We start from the raw sequence: 22,008 nt of genomic DNA on the forward strand, positions 1-22,008 counted from the left end.
TAAAATTTGTGTTTTGCTTTAAAGTAGCTTTAAAATATTGTATTTATTAGAGAGAGAAAGAGAGAATGTTCATGCCATCTGAAAGATCACACCCCAAACAGCAGCAATGGTAGAGCATTGGGTGTAATCAAAGCTGGGAACTCAATGCAGGTCTTCCCCGTGGATGGCAGCAATCCAACTCCTTGAGACATCACTGTTGGCTCCAGGGATCGGCACTGGCAGGAAGCTGGACTCAGGAGTCAAAGCCAGGTATCAGAACCAGGATTTCTCAATAAAATCCTTTTATCACAGCTTTTATTGCTATATTTTATTGGATTGATAATATTTAAATCTGTAATTTTAATAAAAAGTACAATGGCACAAACCGGCTTTGTAAAGATACAACTATGATAACATACAACTCAACTGCAGAATGTCAAATATAGAAGATTACTGAGCTGATAAATTTCCACAGGCATGAGCAAATCACTAACTCTGTCTGGTATATTAATTGAAGATCTTTTGGAATGCTTCTGGTCTGCTGACTTCCATGAAGAAATGTGGTAGGGCAGTCACTTCATTGTACTTACTAACAGACTCTGAAAAACTCTGGTAATCACTGTAAAATTTGTTTTGTTGTTACTGCAAATAGGCTTAGTTCACTGATTTCCATAAAAACCACCTGGAAGTCTACTACCACTGCAAGGTAACAGGTATCACCTTTAACAGTTCTGATGCAGGTTGGAATGGTACTGTGCAGAAATCTGAGTTTGTTTTTAAAGATTAATTTGTTTGAAGGCAGAGTGATGGAGATGGAGAGAGAGAAGAGCCTCCATCCAGTGGTTCATTCTCAAATGACCAAGCCTGGGGCAGGTCAAAGCCAAGAGCCTGGAACTGCATCCTGATCTCCCATGTGGGTGGGAAGGGCCAAAGGACTTGGGTCATCTTCTGCTGCCTTCTCACGAACATCAGCAGGGAGCCGGATCAGAAGCCGAGCAGCCAGAAATAAAACCAGTGCTCTGATATGACATGCTGGCATTGGAAGCAGCAGTTTAATTGGCTGTGCCACAATGCTGACCCTGGAATTTCAGGGGTTTTTGTTTTAAAAAAAAAAATTTTATTTATTTATTTGAAAATCATTAGTACAGGCCCCCGCCGTGGCTCAATAGGCTAATCCTCCACCTGTGGCGCCGGCACACCAGGTTCTAGTCCCGGTTGCTCCTCTTCCACTCCAGCTCTCTGCTATGGCCCGGGAGTGCGGAGGAGGATGGCCCAAGTGCTTGGGCCCTTCACACGCATGGGAGACCAGGGGAAGCACCTGGCTCCTAGCTTCGGATCAGTGCGATGCGCCGGACACAGAGCGCCGGCTGCAGCGGCCATTGGAGGGTGAACCAACGGAAAAAGGAAGACCCTTCTGCCGGCACCGCAGCTCACTAGGTTAATCCTCCGCCTAGCGGCGTCGGCACACCGGGTTCTAGTCCCGGTCAGGGCGCCGGATTCTGTCCCGGTTGCCCCTCTTCCAGGCCAGCTCTCTGCTGTGGCCCGGGAGTGCAGTGGAGGATGGCCCAGGTCCTTGGGCCCTGCACCCCATGGGAGACCAGGAGAAAGCACCTGGTTCCTGGCTTCGGATCAGTGTGATGCGCCAGCCGCGGCAGCCATTGGAGGGTGAACCAACAGCAAAAGGAAGACCTTTCACTCTCTCTCTCACTGTCCACTCTGCCTGTCAAAAAAAAAAAAAAAAAAAAAAAAAAAAAAGAAGAAGACCTTTCTCTCTCTCTCACTGTCCACTCTGCCTGTCAAAAAAAAAGGAAGACCTTTCTCTCTCTCTCTCACTGTCCACTCTGCCTGTCAAAAAATTAAAAAAAAAAAAAAGAAAGAAAAAAAAAAAGAAAAAGGAAAATCATAGTACAGATGTCTTCCATCTGCTGGTTCACTCCCCAGTGGCTGCAATGGCCAGGGCTGGGCCAGGAACTCCATTTGTGTCTCTCATGTGGGTGGGCAAAGGCCCAAGCTGTTGAGCCATTTCCTGATGATTTTCCTCAGCCCATCAGGGAGCTCAATCAGAAGTGGAACAGCTAGGACACTAACCGGCATCCCTAAGGGACACCAGCCTCATGGATCGTAGCTTTACCCGTGGTGCCACCAAGCCAGTACTCAATGTGACTTTTTAATAAGCATGCTGGGTTATTCTGGTGCAGGTATTCTAGTTACCCAGCACTGTTACAAAAATCACATTAAGCTTTTTGGCTGGACTTATAGTCCTCCAGCAAACATCCTAAAGTTTTTTTTACCTTATTGTTCTTTATTTGGTTACACTACAATAAACAAGACTTCCAAAAACAATTTTAACAGTAACATAGCTTCAGGCTTCATCCTAATTAGTTATGATGCACTACTTATATAGGGAGAGATAGCTTTCCTTCTTGGTATTAAGAACCTGATATCTATATTATTTAATAAGGAAAGATTGTTTTAAAATAAAAATGGGGATCAAAGACATCTGTGTGTAAATGAATGGAATATCATTCCATTTTCTTTATTTTTTGAAATGTTTACAATCTCCCTTTTCCTTGAAAGTTTAGAAAAATTTATCTGTGTGTAAATCAGACTGATTATGTGGCTACTGATAATCCTTTTATGAAAACACAATGCTATACAATCCTAATCATTGATCTGCTAAGATCTCCTCCATAATTCAGACCATTTTATTCTTCTACTTAACACTATATTTCATCTAAGATTTTAAATTCACAGTAGTGGATATCTTTCAAAATACCATCATCTATTACTACAGTTTTGGTTTCTAATTTCATGGTCTTTTCAAATATAAACTTAGTGTGTATGTGTCTGTGCCTGTGTTTATGTGTGTGTGTGGGAGGGAGGGTTTTCCACCCATCCCCTGGTCACCAAATCTGCTGATTTTCTCTGTTAAAAACTGGGAGCCAGGGGCCGGCCCTGTGGCTCACTTGGTTAATCCTCCGCCTGCGGTGCCAGCATCCCATATGGGCTCCGGGTTCTAGTCCCAGTTGTTCCTCTTCCAGTCCAGCTCTCTGCTGTGGCCCGGGAAGGCAGTGGAGGATAGCTCAGGTGCTTGGGCCCTGCACCCACATGGGAGACCAGGAGGAAGCACCTGGCTCCTGGCTTCAGATTGGCGTAGCTTCAGCTGTAGTCATGAAGCTGGATTCAAGAGCCTGAGGCAGGAGTTGATGTTGTAGCACAGAGGGTTAAGCTGCCATTTGCCAAGCTGGTATCCCATATCAGAGTGCCAGTCATTTTCCGATCCAGCTTCTTATTAATGCTCCAGAGAAGGAAGTGGAAAATGGTCCAAGTACTTGAGCTCCTGCCACTGATGTAGGAGACCAGGATGGGGTTCCTGCCCCTGAGCCTTGGCCTGGCATATCACTGGTCATGGCATCCATTTGGGGAATGAACTAGCAGATGGAAGATCTCTGAGTCACCCTCTCATCACTTTGTCTTTCAAATAAATGACGTAATAGAAAGTCTTTATTAAAAAAAGAGCCTGTGACAGGTGATAAACCCTGACACTATGATATGATACAGGACTTGGATATCTTAACCAAAGTTTTGGCTGCTAAAGCACAATGCCTGGCCCTAATTGTATGGTTCTTAAAATTAGATTTAAGGTTGATCGTACTTTTTTCTTCTCTTGAAAAGAATCAGTTATCATAGTTTTTTGATCAGTGTTATGCTACTTGGTCTGTTCTATAGAATACTAAAATAAAAAAAAACTAAACTCATAAAAAATGGCTTAAGCTGCTTAGGTGTATGATTTATAGATACTTTATTGACACCATCACAGTTATGCCAATAAAGTCACATACACAGTCCTGCTAAGCCAAAAACTTTTATAAATAGCTTATATCATAGTTACTTTATAAATAAATTTTAATTTCTGCAGATATTATAACAGTGGATTACAGACCATTGTAGCTTAACAGGTTTTGCCACCACCTACAATGCCAGCATCCCATATGGCACCGGTTCAAGTCCCGCCTGCTCCATTTCTGATCCAGCTCTCTGTTGATGCGCCTGGGAAAGCAGCAGAGGCTGGCCCAAGGCTTTGGGCACCTACCATCCACGTGGGAGACTCAGAAGAAGCTCCTAGCTCCTGCCTGGCTCAGCCAATTGCAGTCATTTGGGGAGTGAACCAGCAGATGAAAGATCTCTCTCTCTCTCACTGACTCCATATCTGTAACTCTGCCTTTCAAATAGATACAATAAATCTTAAAAAAAAAAAAAAAAAAACCCTAAATGTAATTATGTGATACGGAATTAAGTACACTGATTTTCTCGTTAATCAATGAAAATGCAAAATGAAAATTGAAGTACTATTTACAGGTACCTGATATTTGAAAGGTAGATTTCTGGGGCCAGCACTGTGGCATAGAAGGTTAAGCCTCCACCTGCAGTGCCAGCATCCCATATGAGTATCCTTTCATATCCCAGGTGCTCCCTGCTAAATCTTTAGGCTCCTGCACCCATGTGGGAGACCCAGAGAAGAAGCTCCCGGCTTTGGTCTGGCCCAACGGGGAGTGAACCAGCAGATGGAAGATTTCGCTGAGTCTCTCTCTCTCTGTCCATTCTGTGACTCTGCCTTCCAAATAAATAAAATAAATAAATATTTTTAAAAAAGATAGAAAAAGGTGACTTTCTAGAACTTTTCATAAAGTTTTAAAAGTTCCATAAGGGTTAAACACATCATGATATTTGTAATGAATTAACTAATATATTTGACATTTTGCATTGCTCTGTAGGTACTGCAGCAATAATTTATAATTACTTTCTCCTCATGTTTCATTAGCAATGTATCAATAATTCTGGCTCATATCAGGAAGATGCAATGAGATAAGCAAACTGAATGGCCATCAATGATGCCCAATCAAAAGGCATTACAGTAGGTGCAAGTGTGGGTCAAAAAGACGAGTAAGACATGTACATGGAGCTGAAAAAGCTTAAACTTCCAAGGAAATAAAGTATGAAAGAATGTCAAGAAAGAAAATCCTAACACTGGGGAAAAACAGGGACAGCTCATGGACATAGTGACTTCAAGTGCGGCTTTTGAGAAAGTACCATTCAAATGAGTAAGAAAGTAGACAGGGAGGGCCGGCACCGCGGCTCAATAGGCTAATCTTCCGCCTAGCGGCGCCGGCACACTGGGTTCTAGTCCCGGTCGGGGCACCCAATTCTGTCCCGGTTGCCCCTCTTCCAGGCCAGCCCTCTGCTGTGGCCAGGGAGTGCAGTGGAGGATGGCCCAGGTGCTTGGGCCCTGCACCCCATGGGAGACCAGGAAAAGCACCTGGCTCCTGGCTCCTGCCATCGGATCAGCGCGGTGCGCCGGCCGCAGCGCGCCGGCCGCGGCGGCCATTGGAGGGTGAACCAACGGCAAAGGAAGACCTTTCTCTCTGTCTCTCTCTCTCACTGTCCACTCTGCCTGTCAAAAAAAATAAAAAATAAAAAAAAAAAAAAAAGAAAGAAAGTAGACAGGGAAAGGTGTTTGAAAATGTCACAATTTAGCATCTATATGCATGAAGAGATAGGGTATATATAATCTAAATCTACATCTTGCTCTGTTGTCAAGTAGAGCCAGGTTGAGAGATGGTAATGGAGCTACAAAAAGTGATGTGTGGTCAAAGAGACCCACAAGATGATGATTTGTGTCTACGTGAATGAAAGTGTTTTGATGGTGCACTTCTACCTCCCAGTTCACTCCACAAATGCCTGCAACAGCCAAGGCTGGGCCAGGCTGAAGCCAGGAGCCCAAGCACTTAAGCCATCATCTGCTGCTTCCCAGGATGCATTACTAGGAATTCCAGACTGGAAGATGAGCAGCCAAGGCTTGAACTGACATTCAGACAAGGGACATGCATGTCCAAGGCTGTGGCTTAACTCTGACAAAATATTCACCTCAGAGAACGTTTAATGAGGAATGTAAAGAAAGAAGGAAGCTGGTTCCAGACTGTGAAAAGCCTTATTTATTTATTTATTTATTTGTACAAGCAGAGTGGACAGTGAGAGAAAGAGAGACAGAGAGAAAGGTCTTCCTTTTTCGTTGATTCACCCCTCAATGGCCGCTGCGGCCAGCGCACCGTGCTGATCCGAAGCCAGGAGCCAGGTGCCTCTCCTGGTCTCCCATGCGGGTGCAGGGTCCAAGCACTTGGGCCATCCTCCACTGCACTCCCGGGCCACAATAGAGAGCTGGCCTGGAAGAGGAGCGACTGGGACAGAATCTGGCGCCCCGACCGGGACTAGAACCCGGTGTGCCTGCGCCGCAGGTGGAGGATTAGCCTATTGAGCTGTGGCGCCAGCCTGTGAAAAGCCTTTTTAGGTATTATTGAGTGGTGGGCACGGAGGGCTTCTTGGGAATAAGGAGAACATTATATGAAAATAGGTGAAGGAGAGTAGTTCATACAAGATACCATATTAATACTCCAGTTCAGACAGGAAGAAAGTCTGTACCACTTCCAAGACAGCAGAGTGTATTCAAAAGTTCTAATGAGTAACCCTTTTATCATGCAGGAAGACACCCACCATGGAGGAAAGGAAGAAGAATACCCTTTAGTGTCTTCGTACCTTCTGGGCAATCATGTTGCAGATCTCAGGCAGAAAGTCCTCACTGAGGAGCTTATAGAGCTGCCGCTCTCGAAGGGAGGTCCTCTCTCGAAAACTCTCAGTGACCTGCCTCCATTCTTCTTCTGTTTGGCACAGGAGCCACCAAGTGCCTTGGCCTGGCCCTTGAGACCCTGCAAAAGACAGAGATGGATTCACTGTACAAGAGATGCCATTGGGACCTTTTATCCTGTTGATTCTCAATTAAATCTTTATCTTGTGTCATGACTAATACACAGGAGTCAGGGAAAAAAGGGAGACCTATAACTTTTTTAAGATGGTCAGTATATATTATGTTTTTCCTGTTATTACTTTTACTTGCAACCAAAGGGATGCATAAAACAAAACAAACATAACTCTGACTTTTAACAAGATAGATTTTAACATTCTAGAAATGCTTAAATGTATTTACTTTCCTACAAAAATGACTTTGGTTTGAGCCTTTGTAGTCCTACCTTAACTCACTTGCACTGTAATGTTATAAATTGATATTTCCTCCAAAATTTATGCTGTTTGGGTTATACAATTAAACTCTATGTAGGAAATTAGTATGTGGTAAAACTTTAAGAGAATTGTTATGTCTAAAGCATTGATATTACAAAGACACTGCTTTGAGAAGTTGCTCATTCATGCAAATGCCTGGGGGTCTGCCACACTGAGTGAAGTAACAGGGCAGTAGTAAAAAAACCTGGCCCTCTGTAAGATGGAGAGATGGATAGATGCCAAAGAAGAGAGACACGCAGGAAGGCAGGAAGGCTAGTTAGGAGGCTAGGAGGCTAGGAGGCTGCTGCTTAGCATGACTCTGGAAAAAGGTCAAGAGTCAGAGCTTCAAAAAACTTCATAGAAAACTGAAAGTAACAGAGAATGTATATTTTCCACCAACTTCTGAAGCCCTCTGATTAAAAAACCATGTGTACTCAATGTTTTCTAAGCTCCAGCAAAGATCATTACCATGTCGTGTCTGTGGCTCAGATGCCAAGGCATTTTCTTCCTTTTTTTCACTGAAACACAAGAAAAGCAAGCACCGATTATAACGACACTTCCAAAATTGTTCTGTGCATCCTTTAGAAGGCAGACCCAAGGGACTCAAAGTAGGTTTATGCATGAGGGTAGGTAGACCAAACAATTCTACTAAATTCCTGGACACTGGGCTGTTGGTATGTCGGCAGAGCAGAGATGGTACCCAATATTGTGGCAACAACATCAAAGCATAGGGAACTATTAACTTTTATGAAAAATCAAACAGATGAATTAAGTGCCAAGAAAAAGTGTTAAGTATTTAAATGTCCTTCTCCCTGATTCAGAGTTACAATGAAGATGGTATATTAACATATTTTTTTAAAAGATTTATTTATTTGAGATGCAGAGTTACAGAGACAAAGACAGAGGGAGACTTGAACCAGGCACTCCAATATGGAATGCAGGTATCCCAAGTTGTGTCTTTATTTAAAAAAAAAAAAAAAAAAAAAAAAAGATTTATTTGAAAGGTAGAGTTAGGGAGAGAGGAGGGAAAGACAGAGAAATCTTCCAATCACGGTTCACTCCCCAGATGGCTGTAAAAGCCAGGACTATGCCAGACTGAAGCCAAGAACCAGGAACTTTTTCTGGGCCTCCCACACAGGTACAGGGGCCCAAGGACTTAGGCTGTCCTCTGCAACTTTTCCAGGTGTATTAGCAGAGAGCTGGATCAGAAATGGAGCAGCTGGTACACAAACTGGCACCCAGATGGGACGCCAGCATCACAGGCAAGAGGCCTAACCTACTACACTACAGTATAGGCCCCAACTGTTCTTTAAGATGTATTTATTTATTTGAAAGGCAGAATTACACTGGTTCACTCCACAAATGGCTGTAATAGACAGGGCTGGGCCAAGCTCAAGGCAGGAGCCTGGCAATTTCCCCACGTGTATGCAGGGGCCCAAGCACTTGGGTGAGCCATGTTCCACTGCATTCTCAGATGCATTAGCAGGAAGCTGGAGCAGAAGTGGAGCAGCCAAGTCTCAAATCGAGGCCCATTCAGGATGCCAGTGTCACAGGCACACTACGCCACAATGCCAGCCCCTTAATACAACTTTTCTAAGACAGAGCCTAAGAACATTGGTTTGGTTGTCTGACTATCTTTACTCAGAGATTGACACTTATGTGTGCTTTGGGAAAAAAGTTTCCTGTAAGATGGGGACATTAACAGTTCCTACCTCACAGCAATGTTTGGGACTAAAATATAAAATACAAAAGTGTTCAGCAAAAAAAGCTGAGTATCATGGAAACAAAAAGGAATTCAATATAGTTTTGGCTTTCAAATCTCAACTGAAAACATGCTGTAGGGGCCGGCATTGTGGGATAGTGGGTAAAGCCACTGTCTGCAGTGCCAGCATCCCATATGGGCACCGCCAGTTCAAATCCAGATCGCTCCTCTTCCAATGCAGCTGTCTGGTAACAGCCTGGGAAAGCAGTATAAGACGGCCCAAGCACTTGAGCCCTTGCACTTGTGTGGGAGATGTGGAAGAAGCTTCTGGTTCCTGGCTCCTGTTCAGTTCAGCACTAGTCATTGCAGCCATTTGTGGAGTGAACCAATGGATGGAAGACCTGTCTCTCTCTGCCTCTGCCTCTCTGTAACTGCACCTTTCAAATAAATAAATAATATCTTTAAAAAAATAGAAGAAAAGATGCTATATTGGTGCCGTCCAACATGGAAGCCACAAGCCTGATGTGGCTACTGAGTACCTACCAGCAATTTGACTACTGTGTTTAAATACCTTGAAACTAAATAAAACCATATTAAATTTTAATTTAACAATATTTAAATAGTCTCAGACACACAGCTCTAAAGATACAAAATCACCAGTAGAGGGTAGCACAAGTCCATATATGCTTGACAAAATGACTACATTCCCAATACCTAGGTCCTTTAATTGCTGGAATTTACTGTAAAGTGTAGATCAATGTAAAACACCTTTCTGAAAATAGAAGGATATGTGGACCTCCAACAAAACCCAAAATTAGATGTTGTATTCGTAAAACACATCACTAACACTAATAATGAAGGAAACTGTAACATTTCTGGAATGCTGGCTAAATTAAAAATAACCATTTTGGGGTGTGAGCGTTTGGTGCATCAGTTACGATGATGCTTGAACACCTGCTGCCTTTATTGAAATTCCTAGGTTCCAGTCATGGCTCTGCTTACAATTCCAATTTTCTGCTGACGCATACCCTGACAGGCAGCAGGCAATGGCTCAAATACTAGGGACCCTGCCACACATTTGGGAAGGAGCACAAGACAGTGTTTCTGGCTCCTGGCTATAGCCTGGCCCAGTCTCACCTGTGGTGGATATTTAGGTGAGCCAGTAGATGGAGGATCTCTCTTTGCCTTTCAAATAAATAATAATAAAAGAATATTTCTTAAAAAATAAAATTATGGGCAAAAAATAAAATAAAATTATGAATGATTCAGTAATCATCTGAGTTCCTAGAAATATTTATTAGTGGTTAAAAAGCAACAGCTCCATTCTGATCCAGCTTCCTACTATTGGCCAAGGAAAAGATGGCCCAAGTGTTTAGGACCCTGCCACCCACATTGGAGAACCAGGTGAAGCTCTTGCCTTCAGCCTGTCCAGCGCTGGCCACTGTGGGAATTTGGGGAGTGAAACATCTCTCTCTGTCTCTCCCTCTCTTTCAAAATAAATAATAATAAAAAGCAACAGTAAAATTCAGTTTAATTCAAGCACGGTAACTTACATAGTAGTTCTAAAATCTGGAAGAAAGAAGCTGTCTGCCCTATGTTAAGAAATGTTAAATATACAACCTCATTTCTATAGGCTTATAATGGTAGATCTGATCTGCAAGTAAAAAGTGTATTTGGGGTGGGTTCTGTGGTACAGCAGGTTAAGCTGCTACTTGGGAATGTCTGCATTCCATGTTAGATTGCCAGTTCTAGTCCCAGCTACTCTGATTCTGATCCATTCTACTAATGTGCCTAGGAAAGAGTGGGCAATAGCTCAAATAACTGGGTCTCTGTCACCCACACAGGAGACCTGAATGGAATTCCTGGCTCCTGGATTTGGAATGCCCCAACCTCAGTTGTTATGGCCAGTCAGGGAATGAAACAGTGAATGGAAAATTTCTCACTCTGCTACTCTGCCACTCCAATGAATAAATAAAAATTTTTAAAGAAAGCATATTTAGACAGGGTAGATTCTGAAAATTCTCATCAAGATTCACATGGTTCAATGTTCTAAAATATAATGATAATGATGTATATATGGAAACTTCTCAAAAATAATAAAATCTTTAACTTTGGTAACATTAAACATAAAATTAAAGAACAACAAACTGTGTGAGATTTTACTTTTTCATTTTTTTAATTTGAATTTGACAGGTAGAGTTATAGACATTGAGATAGACAGAGAGAAAGGTCTTCCGTCCATTGGTTCACTCCCCAAATGGCCACTACAGCCGGCGCTGCACCCATCTGAAGCCAGAAGCCAGGTATCTCTTCCTGGTCTCCCATGTGGGTGCAGGGGCCAAGTACTTGGGCCATCCTCCACTGCCCTCCCGGGCCACAGCAGCAAGCTGGACTGGAAGAGGAGCAACCAGACTAGAACCTGGTGCCCATATGGGATGCCAGCACCACAGGTGGAAGATTAACCAAGTGAGCCACGGCGCCGGCCCACCTTTTCATTCTTGTAGAAGTTTCTACACTAAATACGTTTGGGCATGCTAACTAAATTCTCCTCAATGGTAAGTAAATGCTTAAACTCAGAGATAATATAAAATTTTAAAAGTATGGTATAGCAAATGTATATGTTAACAACATACAATGAACACCAAAATTTTTTCTTTTTTAAAGATTTATTTACAGACAGAAAGGTATTCCATGTACTGCTTCATTCCCCAAATACCACCAACAGCCAGGGCTGGTCCAGACTGAAGCCAGAAGCCCAGAACACCATGCGGATTTCCCAAGTGGGTGTCAAGGGCCCCGGTTCTTTGCACATCTTTCATTGATTTCCTAGGTGCTTTAGCAGGGAGCTAATCAGAAGCAAAGCATCCAGGACTTGAAATGGTGCTGTGATATGGGATACTGGTGTCAGAAGTAGAAGCTGAATCTGTGGTGCTATAACACCAGCCCCAAACACCTATATTTGTATATTCTTATACACTGTCATGTTCAGCATAATCCTCATTAAAAGGATAACTATTATCAGAAAAGGCAACATGCTTTAAAAGGGCAGGTAACTTGGTAGAGGTCATGTAGGCAGGTCCCAGTCAGAACTTTAATTAGGATCTGATTCAGGTCTCGTTCAGTCCCATGTCCTACCCACAGCATGAGCTAAAATCCTGGACCAAGGACAAGTGAAGCTAAGGTCCCTGCCAGCCTGAGAATCAAAGAGCACGGATTACCAAGACTGTCTTACCTCGCCACAGTTTCTTCCTGTAGTTTCTTCCGTTTGGGGGGTCTTCCTCTTCTTTTCCCAGTTTTTCCAGGTACACTTGAGGCATTTTTTTGACCTTCACTTTCCCTAAGAAATAGTATTACTAAATAGAAATGTTCTGACATAGCACTGATACGTGATATATGACTTTTAAATGAGTAATATCACAATTCTGGCTGAGGATATTTAAAAGATTAAATGTAACAGACACAAGGAAAAGGACAGAGCGACTTCCAGTCTTCCACTGTGAGAACACAGAGCTAAGGAAAACTGACACTTTCCAATATTAAAATGTGAGTAAGATCCAACATCTTCCCAGTAGTGAGCACTGCTCCATCATTGAGAAAGTCCAAATAAAACAAGAGATTAGCGCGTTCTGGGATGCTCTGGAAACGAGGCCTCTTCCTTATTTAGAAAGCTCTTCATAAGTAAGCTTTAAGTTTCTGGCATCATTTAAGGTGCTATGATGGACCCCAATGTTCAGAGGAGATTATTTACTGTACTAGAAAAAAAGGTTCTCATCAATTGACTATGAAAGATGGGAACTGTTACAGTGAGATAACTGTACTGCTTAGAAGAAAAGTGCTGTATTCCTTAGGAACCTCCCATCAAGAATTTCATATCTAAAAGACTTCACCTTCCACCATTCTGGTAGCTAAGGCTACATAGTAATTCCTTTTTATTTTTGTATAAATCCTTGCCATCTCTTTAAAGGTATGCAAGTACAGCTAATTTCTTCATTAAAAAGAGATTCTGATGCATTTAATTTCAATAGCATCTTTATACAGTAGCTAGTACAGTGCTAACATTAAGGAATTACCTGTTCAAAGAGAGTTCTCCATTGGATTTCCCTTGCACTGGGTCCTCTTTGTACATCCGTGTTCCATAGAAATACCAATAGAGTGCCCCAGAGTTGTCTTCACCCAATGGTTCCACACGGAGACTGTCTGCATCCAAACCCTAGGTAACAATACGATAAGGAAACAGAGTTTGGGAAAACAGTAACAAAATAAAAAAGAGAAATCTAAAATGAGGATTCAAAGCTTATATTCAGATATGTGTCATATTTTAAAATGCCCAAGTATCTTATGTAATTTCAATTAGAACATATGAAACAGAAAGAAAATGAGGAAGGTGGTAACTTCACTTGAAAAAAAAAGATATGCAAAGATTTCAAATGTTACCTATCCCCACCATTGCTCTTATTTTACCAAAAAAGAAATCAAAAGGAATTTTGGTGAATATTTTATATATTTAGTTTAGTTTTTTAAATGTACACACATGAAAGAAAAGATAATTACAATGGAGTGGAATCAGATGTTATGAAGGCTGAGGTTCATGAGTCTCTCTGTTGTAGCTATTTCATAACCTATAGCAACCTCTTATTCTAGCTGAGATCCAGCAGAACAGCTCCCAATTTACCCAAGGGCCTGACCTGTATTGGCCTTCACTGCAATTCAAGTCCTTGAGTCCTTGGCAAAGACTGCACTAAATCACACAATGATTTTTATAACATGTCTATGTGTGGAGCAGAACTGAGAAGTCATCAACACATTTAATCATTTATGATTGAAAGGGATGAAAAACTGACCTCCCCATGAGTGAAAGCAATAATATACACTCTCCCTCTGAGATTTAAGTACTGCTAAAAGACATAACAACAACAGAATAAAGAGGAGGGAAGTATGGTATCCCCATCTTCCTTTTCCAACACATTTTTTTTCTGGAATGTACATGTATAGAAGAAAACCTCACTAGCATATATGGTTTTAAGTCACTAGGAAATTTTAATAAATATTTCAATTATACTCAAATGTAGACCCTGGGATTCAGTGGCCAATTTAGTTATAGCTTTGGCTGATGATGGTGGAATAAATAGATGCCTCTGGTGTTTACTGTCTCAGCTGATACTTGGTATATGTAATAATAACAATAACATACTTTCATATACATGTAGGTCTTGCATTCCCTTGGCTACAGTGGTCACTGTCAATCACAGTGCAAAGATAAGTGACAGAAGGTAAACTTTGCCTTCTCTCAGTTCTCTAAGTTTACATTACTTGTTACTCGCTGCTGGCTTTTTACTGCTCTAGGGAAAGGGCTTGCCATTTAAGCACCTTGAGAAGATCAAAGACATCATCTGCATCGAGCCGGTAGTCACACAGGCGGTGCAGGATCTCCACCCGGGTGCGGAGCGGCAGCTCTTGAAAACTGGCTTCTCGCAGTGGGTTCGGCTTCCCTTCCTCCAGCTCCCAGCGGTAGTTGATGATGTCCTCCAGGTAGCTGTGGAATGTCTGAGGCCTAACGGAATGGCCCCAAACACAAAAGTATGTTAATAAAAAAAACAGGGAACGGGAAAAGGGGAGACAGAACTGATGGCTGGACAGCTGGCAAATTTTCAATAGAAAGCACAAGTGGGGGCCGGTGCCGTGGTCTAGCGGGTGGAGCTGCCACTTGCAGTACTAGCATCCCATGTGGGCACCAGTTCGAATCCCGGCTGCTCCACTTCCAACCTAGCTCTCTGCTATGGCCTGGGAAAACAGCAGAAGATGGCCCAAGTCCTTGGGCCCCTGTACCAGTGTAAGCAACCTAGAGGAAGCTCCTAGCTCCTGGTTCCGGTGCAGCTCTGACCGTTGCGGACAGTTGGGGAGTGAACAGGCGGACGGAGGACCTCTCTGTGTAGCTCTGACTTTCAAATACAAAAAATAAATCTTAAAAAAAAAAAAAAAAAAAGATGAAGAAAGCAGAAAGCAATTTGAAAGAAGGATCTGAAAGCCCTTCACAGAAGTTTCTTGGGTTTTTTTTTTGTTTGTTTGTTTTTTAAGATTTTATTTATTTATTTGAGAGGTAGAGTTACAGACAGTGAGAGGGAGAGACAGAGAGAGAGGGCTTCCTTCTGTTGATTCACTCCCGAAATGGCTGTAACAGCTGGAGCTGTGCTGATTCAAAGCCAGGAGCCAGTGCCTCTTCCCGGTCTTTCACATGGGTGCAGGGGCCCAAGCACTAGGGCCATGCTTTCCCAGGGCATAGCAGAGAGCTGGAGCAGAAGAGGAGCAGCCAGGTCTAGAACTGGCACCCATATGGGATGCGAGCACCGCAGGCAGAGCAATAACACAATGCGCCACAGCACCAGCCCAAAACGAAGTTTCTTGTTAATAAAAGGATGACATCTTTGGATGTTGTGTTTTGTCAAGCCACAAAGAAGATAAGTATGTTAACTTTTTTTTTTTTAATACAAAATAGGTAGTCTTTACTTCAAATCATAAACACCACATTCCGAGGAAACGGGTGATGACTTTAAAAATCGGTGGCATAGGCTGTGTGTGAGGCTGAAGCCACAGCCTCTCCTTTTGCTCATAAAATTAGAAACTATACACCACTCATGCAGTCACTCAGGTTCAAAAACATGGAAAAAAAGAAGTTCCTGTTCTAACTTAATTCATTTCAGGTTAAGAGCAAAGTGGGAAAGTTCTCTACAAGTAACTACTCTTATGTGCAAGTATAATTTTGTATTCTATTTACATATATATGTTAGAGCATGCTAAAAATACTCTATGCTTGCCGGCGCCGCGGCTCAATAGGCTAATCCTCCGCCTAGCGGTGCCGGCACACCAGGTTCTAGTCCCAGTAGGGGCGCCGGATTCTGTCCCGGTTGCCCCTCTTCCATCCATGCCAGCTCTCTGCTGTGGCTCGGGACTGCAGTGGAGGATGGTCCAAGTGCTTGGGTCCTGCACCCCATGGGAGACCAGGAGAAGCACCTGGCTCCTGGCTTCGGATCAGCGCGGTGTGCCAGCTGCAGTGCGCTGGCCGCAGCGGCCACTGGAGGGTGAACCAACAGCAAAAGGAAGACCTTTCTCTCTGTCTCTCTCACTGTCCACTCTGCCTGTCAAAAAAAAAAAAAAAAAAAAAACTATATGATAAATTCTGAAGAAAAGAAGGATTTTTTCTTTTTTCTTTCTTTGAAATATTTATTTATTTTCTCAACTGCTGGCTGCTCCAACTGCTGCTGCCACGAGAGCAGGGGTTGGGCCACAAAGAAGCCAGGAGCTTTTTCTGCATCTCCCACTTGGGTGTAGGGGCCCAAGTACTTGAGCCTTCTTTCACTGTTTTTTCCAGGCTATTAGCATGGAGCTGGATCTGAAGTAGAACAGCCAGGACTCGAACTGGTGCCCATATGAGATGCTGGCATTGTAAGCAGTAGCTTAACTTGCTGTACCACAAAGTGGGCCCCTTAATACAGTTTTTCTATAGAAAACATTTAAGACAGCTGGATGGCAACCTATATTTTCTCCTGGCAGGAGTCTGACTGGCAATTCTAAATATATCTTGCATATAGCAAAGAGTTGTTTGATTAGTGGTTATTTTACATCTCAACTACTAAAGAGTCTAGATATAATTTACCTCATGCTAGTTGGGAAATCATTTTCTTATTAAAAAGCAAAGGAACTGTCAATATTTTTAAAGAGGCATGTACCTCGTTGACTTATAATTGATGGTAATTTAATCTGTAGAAAGAGTCAAAGGAAATACTCATGAGAAAAAATAAGGATCAAATAAGAAATGAAACTTTTGCTTTTCCAAAGGAAGAAGAAACTTCATTAATCTATTATCACTACTTCATTAGGAAAAATAGGAATAGGTAGCAAATCAAAAAATCAGACCACTTCCAGGTTTCAAGGCTCTCACAAATTTGATTTGGTCATGGCATGCACATTCAAAGCAAGGCCCTGACTTGTTAATAAGCTTGAACCTTGGAGTGTTTGGACCCAAATCCTCTTTCCAGTCCTTGTGAAGCTGATGCTGCCTCCTCAAGAGGGAGGAGCTGGGTAACAACAGGTAGTAGGGGCTGGTGCTGTGGTGTGGAGGTGAGGCCGCTGCCTGCTGTGGTGGCATCCCATGTGGCTGCCGGTTCAAGTCCCTGCTGCTCTACTTCTGATCCGGCTCTCTACTGTGGCCTGTGGGAGCAGTGACCTGGGTCCCTGGGCCCTTGTACCCATATGGGAAGACCAGGGGGAGGCTCCTGGCTCCTAGCTTCCGATTGGAGTGGCTCCAGCTGTTGCAGTCAGTTGGAGAGTGGACCAGCGGATGGTCTCTATCTGCCTCTCCTTCTTGGTGTGACTCTGACTTTCAAATGAATTTAAAAAGGGGGGGGGGGGGGGGGGCAGACAGTAAAGCACAAACAGCATGGCATGGTGAATCTGACAGGAAAGAGAGCTTTCAAAAATTCTTATTTATTTATATTTGTTTGAAAGGCAGACAGACATGGAGACAGAGAATTGGTCTTCCATCTGCTGGTTTACTCCCCAAAAGCCCACAGAAGCTGGAACTGGGCCAGGCTGAAGCCAGAAGCCAGGAACTCAATCTGGGTCTCTAAAGCGGGTAGTGCAGACCTACTTACTGAACCATCACACCACCACACCACCTCCCAGGGTACACATCAGCAGGAAGCTCGATCAGAAATACAGGCAGGACTCAAACCCTGGCACTCTGACAGTGGATGAGGGCATTCCAGACAGTATCTTAATCACTGCACAAATGCCACGGCAAAAAGGTGGCAGGATTGGGAAAAGAACAATTTCCCCTTGGTAATAAATCTCCCTGTCTACTGTGTGCTTTCAAGGACTTTTAATGTACATCACCAAGATCCCCAAATAAAAAGGCCTGTTTTACCTGCAGTAAAATACAATGTTGAATCTGTGATATAATGATCATTTTATGAGAACAGCAGCTTCAGTGGATGAAGGATGCTGTGACAGGTGAGCCCTGCTAGGGAGACCTTTCCTATTTCAATATGAGGTAAAAAGGAGCATAGGAAACAAACACTGAGTTTCTGTTTGTATGAAGAGAGTTTGTGCCTGGAATCCTTCTGAAAAGCCCCTATTTGTCTCCAAGAACTACATGTTTGGGATTCCTTTCTAATGGCTCTATTATCCAACTCAGTTTCAATTACATCACTTATGGCTCAAAGTTTTGTGAAGGCACCACCACACCACCTCAACCAAAAGATACTCCAGGGCTTACAATTCAAGATAATTCAAGTTTGCTTGTATACAGAAAAGACCTCATCTTAAGTCCTCATCTCTCAAATCTCAACATCAGAATAAGAAGGGGATAAAACCTGAAGGCAAGGTTTAAACTATGGTTAATTTAAGATGAAAAGACATTCAGAAAGTTAAAAATCAGGCTAGCACATTTCCTTAGTAATTCTTAAATCTTCTGTATGACACAAAACTCTACCTGGAGCATTCACTGATTTACTCATAAAATCAAATCAGTGCAATTCTCTTCCAATGACTTAAAATACCTCCGCCCATCTTTATGAAATTATCCTGAACTATAAAGAAACATCGAAATGATCAAACGAACTAGAAGTCCTGACAATAACCACCAAGTCTACGTTCCTTCCTGTTTGACATATTTTCTGAATGCTTTCCAAAAAGTCTGCTAACAAGGCAGACTCTCAGTCTTGTTCAGCTGGTTCTGGTTGACTGTCAGTTGCAGGCTTGATGTTTCTGGCTGGTACCCAAATGGGCTGACCTGCATTCTCTGGAAAGACACAAGCATATCCTCTGCTCTTGCTTAGCAGAAGCCTTTTTATAGGCGTTGGAATCCAGGGCCTGAATTCTGCGTCCACTTTGAGATTAATGGCAAACATGCAGGTGGGATGGGGTCTAGCAGCTGCCCTGAGAGCCTGGGGTGCCTGGGGACTGCCACAAATGTGGAGATCTTCAGGGGGTCTGGATGGGATGACCTCGCATGGGTTATTGCCTAGAGGTCGTCTAAGTTCATCTCATGGGTATTTGGGTGGTGGCTGACTAGGAATCACTGCGTTGTCTGCTGTCATGTCATTTTCACTGTCGGAGCTCACTCTCCCTAAGTCATCAACTGTCGCCAGTAAGGCAGAGGCCTGGAGTGACAGGCTCTTATCACTCACAGATTCATTGTGTTTGGTAATCTGCGTGGGATTCTGAGAAGGGGGTATCTTTCCCATGCTTAAGCACTTAAGAGTGGCGCGCCACACCAACTCTAGACAAAGGAAAGACACGCACAGCACTACTGCCATAACGAAACAAATTCCTAGCACCTCAGCTGTTGATGGCATTCTGCAGGGGGTTCTCTACCTTAGACAGACAGACAGTGGTGTATCAGATTGTACGTGTGTTCTATGCTTAGTGGGGTACTTTCTTGTTTCGTTAGGTCAAGGCCGTATGCCCACATGGTGTCTCCGGAGCATCATCTCTCTAGAGTGAAGGAAGATGACTTGGTTCCGAATTCTGGGATGATCAGTCTCTTATGTGAATTTGCTGGGTGAACCGAAAGTAAAAGGAGGAGCCGAGAAGCGGCGTTATGCTTCTGGGCGGTGTGTGCCTAACCTGGGGTCACTTAGACGGAGGAAAAGGACAAGGAAAGGGGCGTAGGAGGGGGTTCTGTGCCTACCCTCACATAACCAAACAGCACACAAAACACCAAGGGGCCTAATTGCCAAAATCATGGGGGACCACGCTGAGTCCGACATGCTGTCACTCTCAGTCACACTGGTGTGCCAGATGTTGCTGTGGATTCACTGAGAGGAGGAACGTGGTGGGGCAAGAGGTGCGGAGTTACCACACAGACCCTGGGAATCGGGTGAAAGCAGGCCTGAGGCCAGCAGCCTGCAGACTTGTTTATTTCAGTTGGTACAGCAGCTTATATAGCCAAGGCAGCCAATCTGGCCAAGGGGCGATCTATGCCCTAACCAATCACAGCCTGTTGCCAGGCAGGCTCTGTTGCCATGTGGTTTCCGAAGCCATCCAATCACAGCGTGTTGCAAGGCAGTTTCCGTTGCCAGTGGCCATCTTGGCACGGCCTTCTCATTCCACCACAACCCAGGCCGGGCCGTCATGGTCATTTGAGGAATGAACTAGTAGATGGAAGATTGATCTCTAGATGCCCCCCTGTCCCACACCCCATCTCTACCTATCAAATAAATTATTAAAACAAAGAACCCCAGAACCCTACTGAGATGCTCTCAGATTGCTCCAGGCCAAACATGCTTTTTTGGTTAAGACAAAGGATGCCATGACCTGAATAATACATTTAACACAAGACTCAGCTGGTGTCAATTCGCAGAATTCACCACCATACAGGGCAACAAATTTTAATATCTGCAACCTGTTATAGAAGATCATAGATAAAAAGAAGGCTCTTGAGTACTCTGAGGCATGTGTTGCCTAAATGAACAGGGATTCAAAGTCTCCTTGCAGGAGAAGGAATTAAGGCAAGACAGTGAAGCTTAGCAGAATGGAGGCTAAATGAAAAATAAAACATATTTTCCCATTTATTACGATCAATTAAATACACATATATGCAATAAAGCCAAATTTAACTCAAGGACTGGATTGAGATATATGGGGAGTGAGCCAGCAGATGGAAGATCTCCCTCTGTCTCTCCTCTGTCTCTGACTTTCAAATAAATAAATCTTTTTTAAAAAAATATGAATAGTTCCTAATGGTAACTTAAAGGTGCACACCGTTAGCCCTGCCAACACTGAAAACACACACATAGATAAGAAACCAATAGAAGCAAAAAAAAAAAAAAAAAAAGTGATATATTTTAAAAATCATTTATCCTGAAAGAAAACAAGGGACCAACAGAGAACAAAACACAGAAGAGGGCATATAGGAAGATGATCAATATCATTAACTACTTGAGAAATGCAAATCAAAACCACAGTGAGGAGCCAGTGTTTGGCTCACTGGTTAAGACATATATCCCATATTGCAGTGCCTACTTCAAATGTGGGCACTGCTCCTAGTTTCAGCTTCCGGCTAATGTGTACCTGCCCCACACATAAGAGACCTGAATTCCAGTCTGATCTCCTGGCTTAGGCCTGGCCCAGCCTTGGCTGTTGAGAGTTTAGGGAGTGAACCAGGATTTGGGAGCTCTGTCAGTCATGACAAAACAGTAATATACTATTTATACAATAATTTACTATTTCACATCCATTATGACAGTGAATACAAAAAAGACAGAAAACAGCAAGTAATGACTGCCAATGTGGAGAAACTGGAAGCCTCACACTTTGCTGGTGGGAACATAACATGGTACACTGCTGCCACTCACTGAGCTGTTACTCAGTAAGATAAGCAGAGTGAGCATATGATCCAGCCTTTCCACTAGCACACCCCAAGGACACGAAAACACACAACTGCACAAAAGCATGTACACAAATGTACAAAGCATAATTCATGGAAGCCAACAAGTGGGAAGTATGTAAAAGTCCATGAACTGATGAACAGATAAGTGTTTATCCACACAACAGAATATTGCTTGACCACAAAAAGCAGCAAAGTACTGATTTCAACTACACACCAGGACATTCTGTATGATTCCCCTTACAAGAAATACTCAGTCAAACCAATGAAGATAGCAAGTAAAACGTGATGCTGAACACTGCGGAAAATGGAGAATGAATAGTTAAGGGTATGAGCTGTCTCTCTGAGGTGATAAAAATGTTCTCTAATTGGATAAAAAACGTGTATTTGAAAAGAAAAAATAGCTCATAACCAGTACTCTAACTTTGAGTTTAACTTCCAGCCAGTGCATCCTGGGAAGCAGGTGACAACGGCTCAAATGCTTGGGCCTCTGCCACCCACATGAGAGACCCAGAAGAAATCCTGGACTGCTGGTTTCAGACTGGCTCAATTTCAGCTGTTGGCAGAATTTAGGGAGTGAAACAGTATATAGAAGATCTTTTCTTCTGTCTTTACTTCTCTCTCTCTCTCTCTCTCTCTCTCTGCCTTTGAAACAAATAACTCTTTTTAAAAAATTCAACAACCAAGTTATCACCTTCAACATGACAAAAGCAGTAAAATTTAAAACTAGAATAAATTAAAAATAGCATATATTTGCAAAGCCACAGAGCAACTGAAGCGTTCGTTTTTTTCGCTAGCAGGAATATAAATGTTGCAAGTACTCTGGCAGTTT

The 22,008-nt window shown here is 43.0% G+C and overlaps 1 protein-coding gene across 5 annotated transcripts in view; it reads right to left on the reverse strand.

Annotated features, from left to right (window-relative positions):
• The window catches only part of CECR2 (CECR2 histone acetyl-lysine reader), a 142,304-nt gene that overhangs the window by 35,843 nt on the left and 84,453 nt on the right, over positions 1-22,008 (reverse strand). For all 5 annotated transcript variants that reach the window (XM_051850088.3, XM_051850087.3, XM_089304425.1 and 2 more), the window contains exons 3-7: positions 14,159-14,342; positions 12,862-13,001; positions 12,024-12,128; positions 7,558-7,607; positions 6,571-6,740 (exon numbers count right to left, since the gene is read on the reverse strand). In XM_051850088.3, coding sequence (XP_051706048.2) covers positions 6,571-6,740; positions 7,558-7,607; positions 12,024-12,128; positions 12,862-13,001; positions 14,159-14,342 — 649 coding nt within the window. The remainder of the gene's footprint in view (positions 1-6,570; positions 6,741-7,557; positions 7,608-12,023; positions 12,129-12,861; positions 13,002-14,158; positions 14,343-22,008) is intronic.

The sequence above is a fragment of the Oryctolagus cuniculus genome, chromosome 9, assembly GCF_051225735.1.
Source record: "Oryctolagus cuniculus isolate XC-2025 breed Fujian yellow rabbit chromosome 9, ASM5122573v1, whole genome shotgun sequence".
Taxonomy (NCBI): Eukaryota; Metazoa; Chordata; class Mammalia; order Lagomorpha; family Leporidae; genus Oryctolagus; species Oryctolagus cuniculus.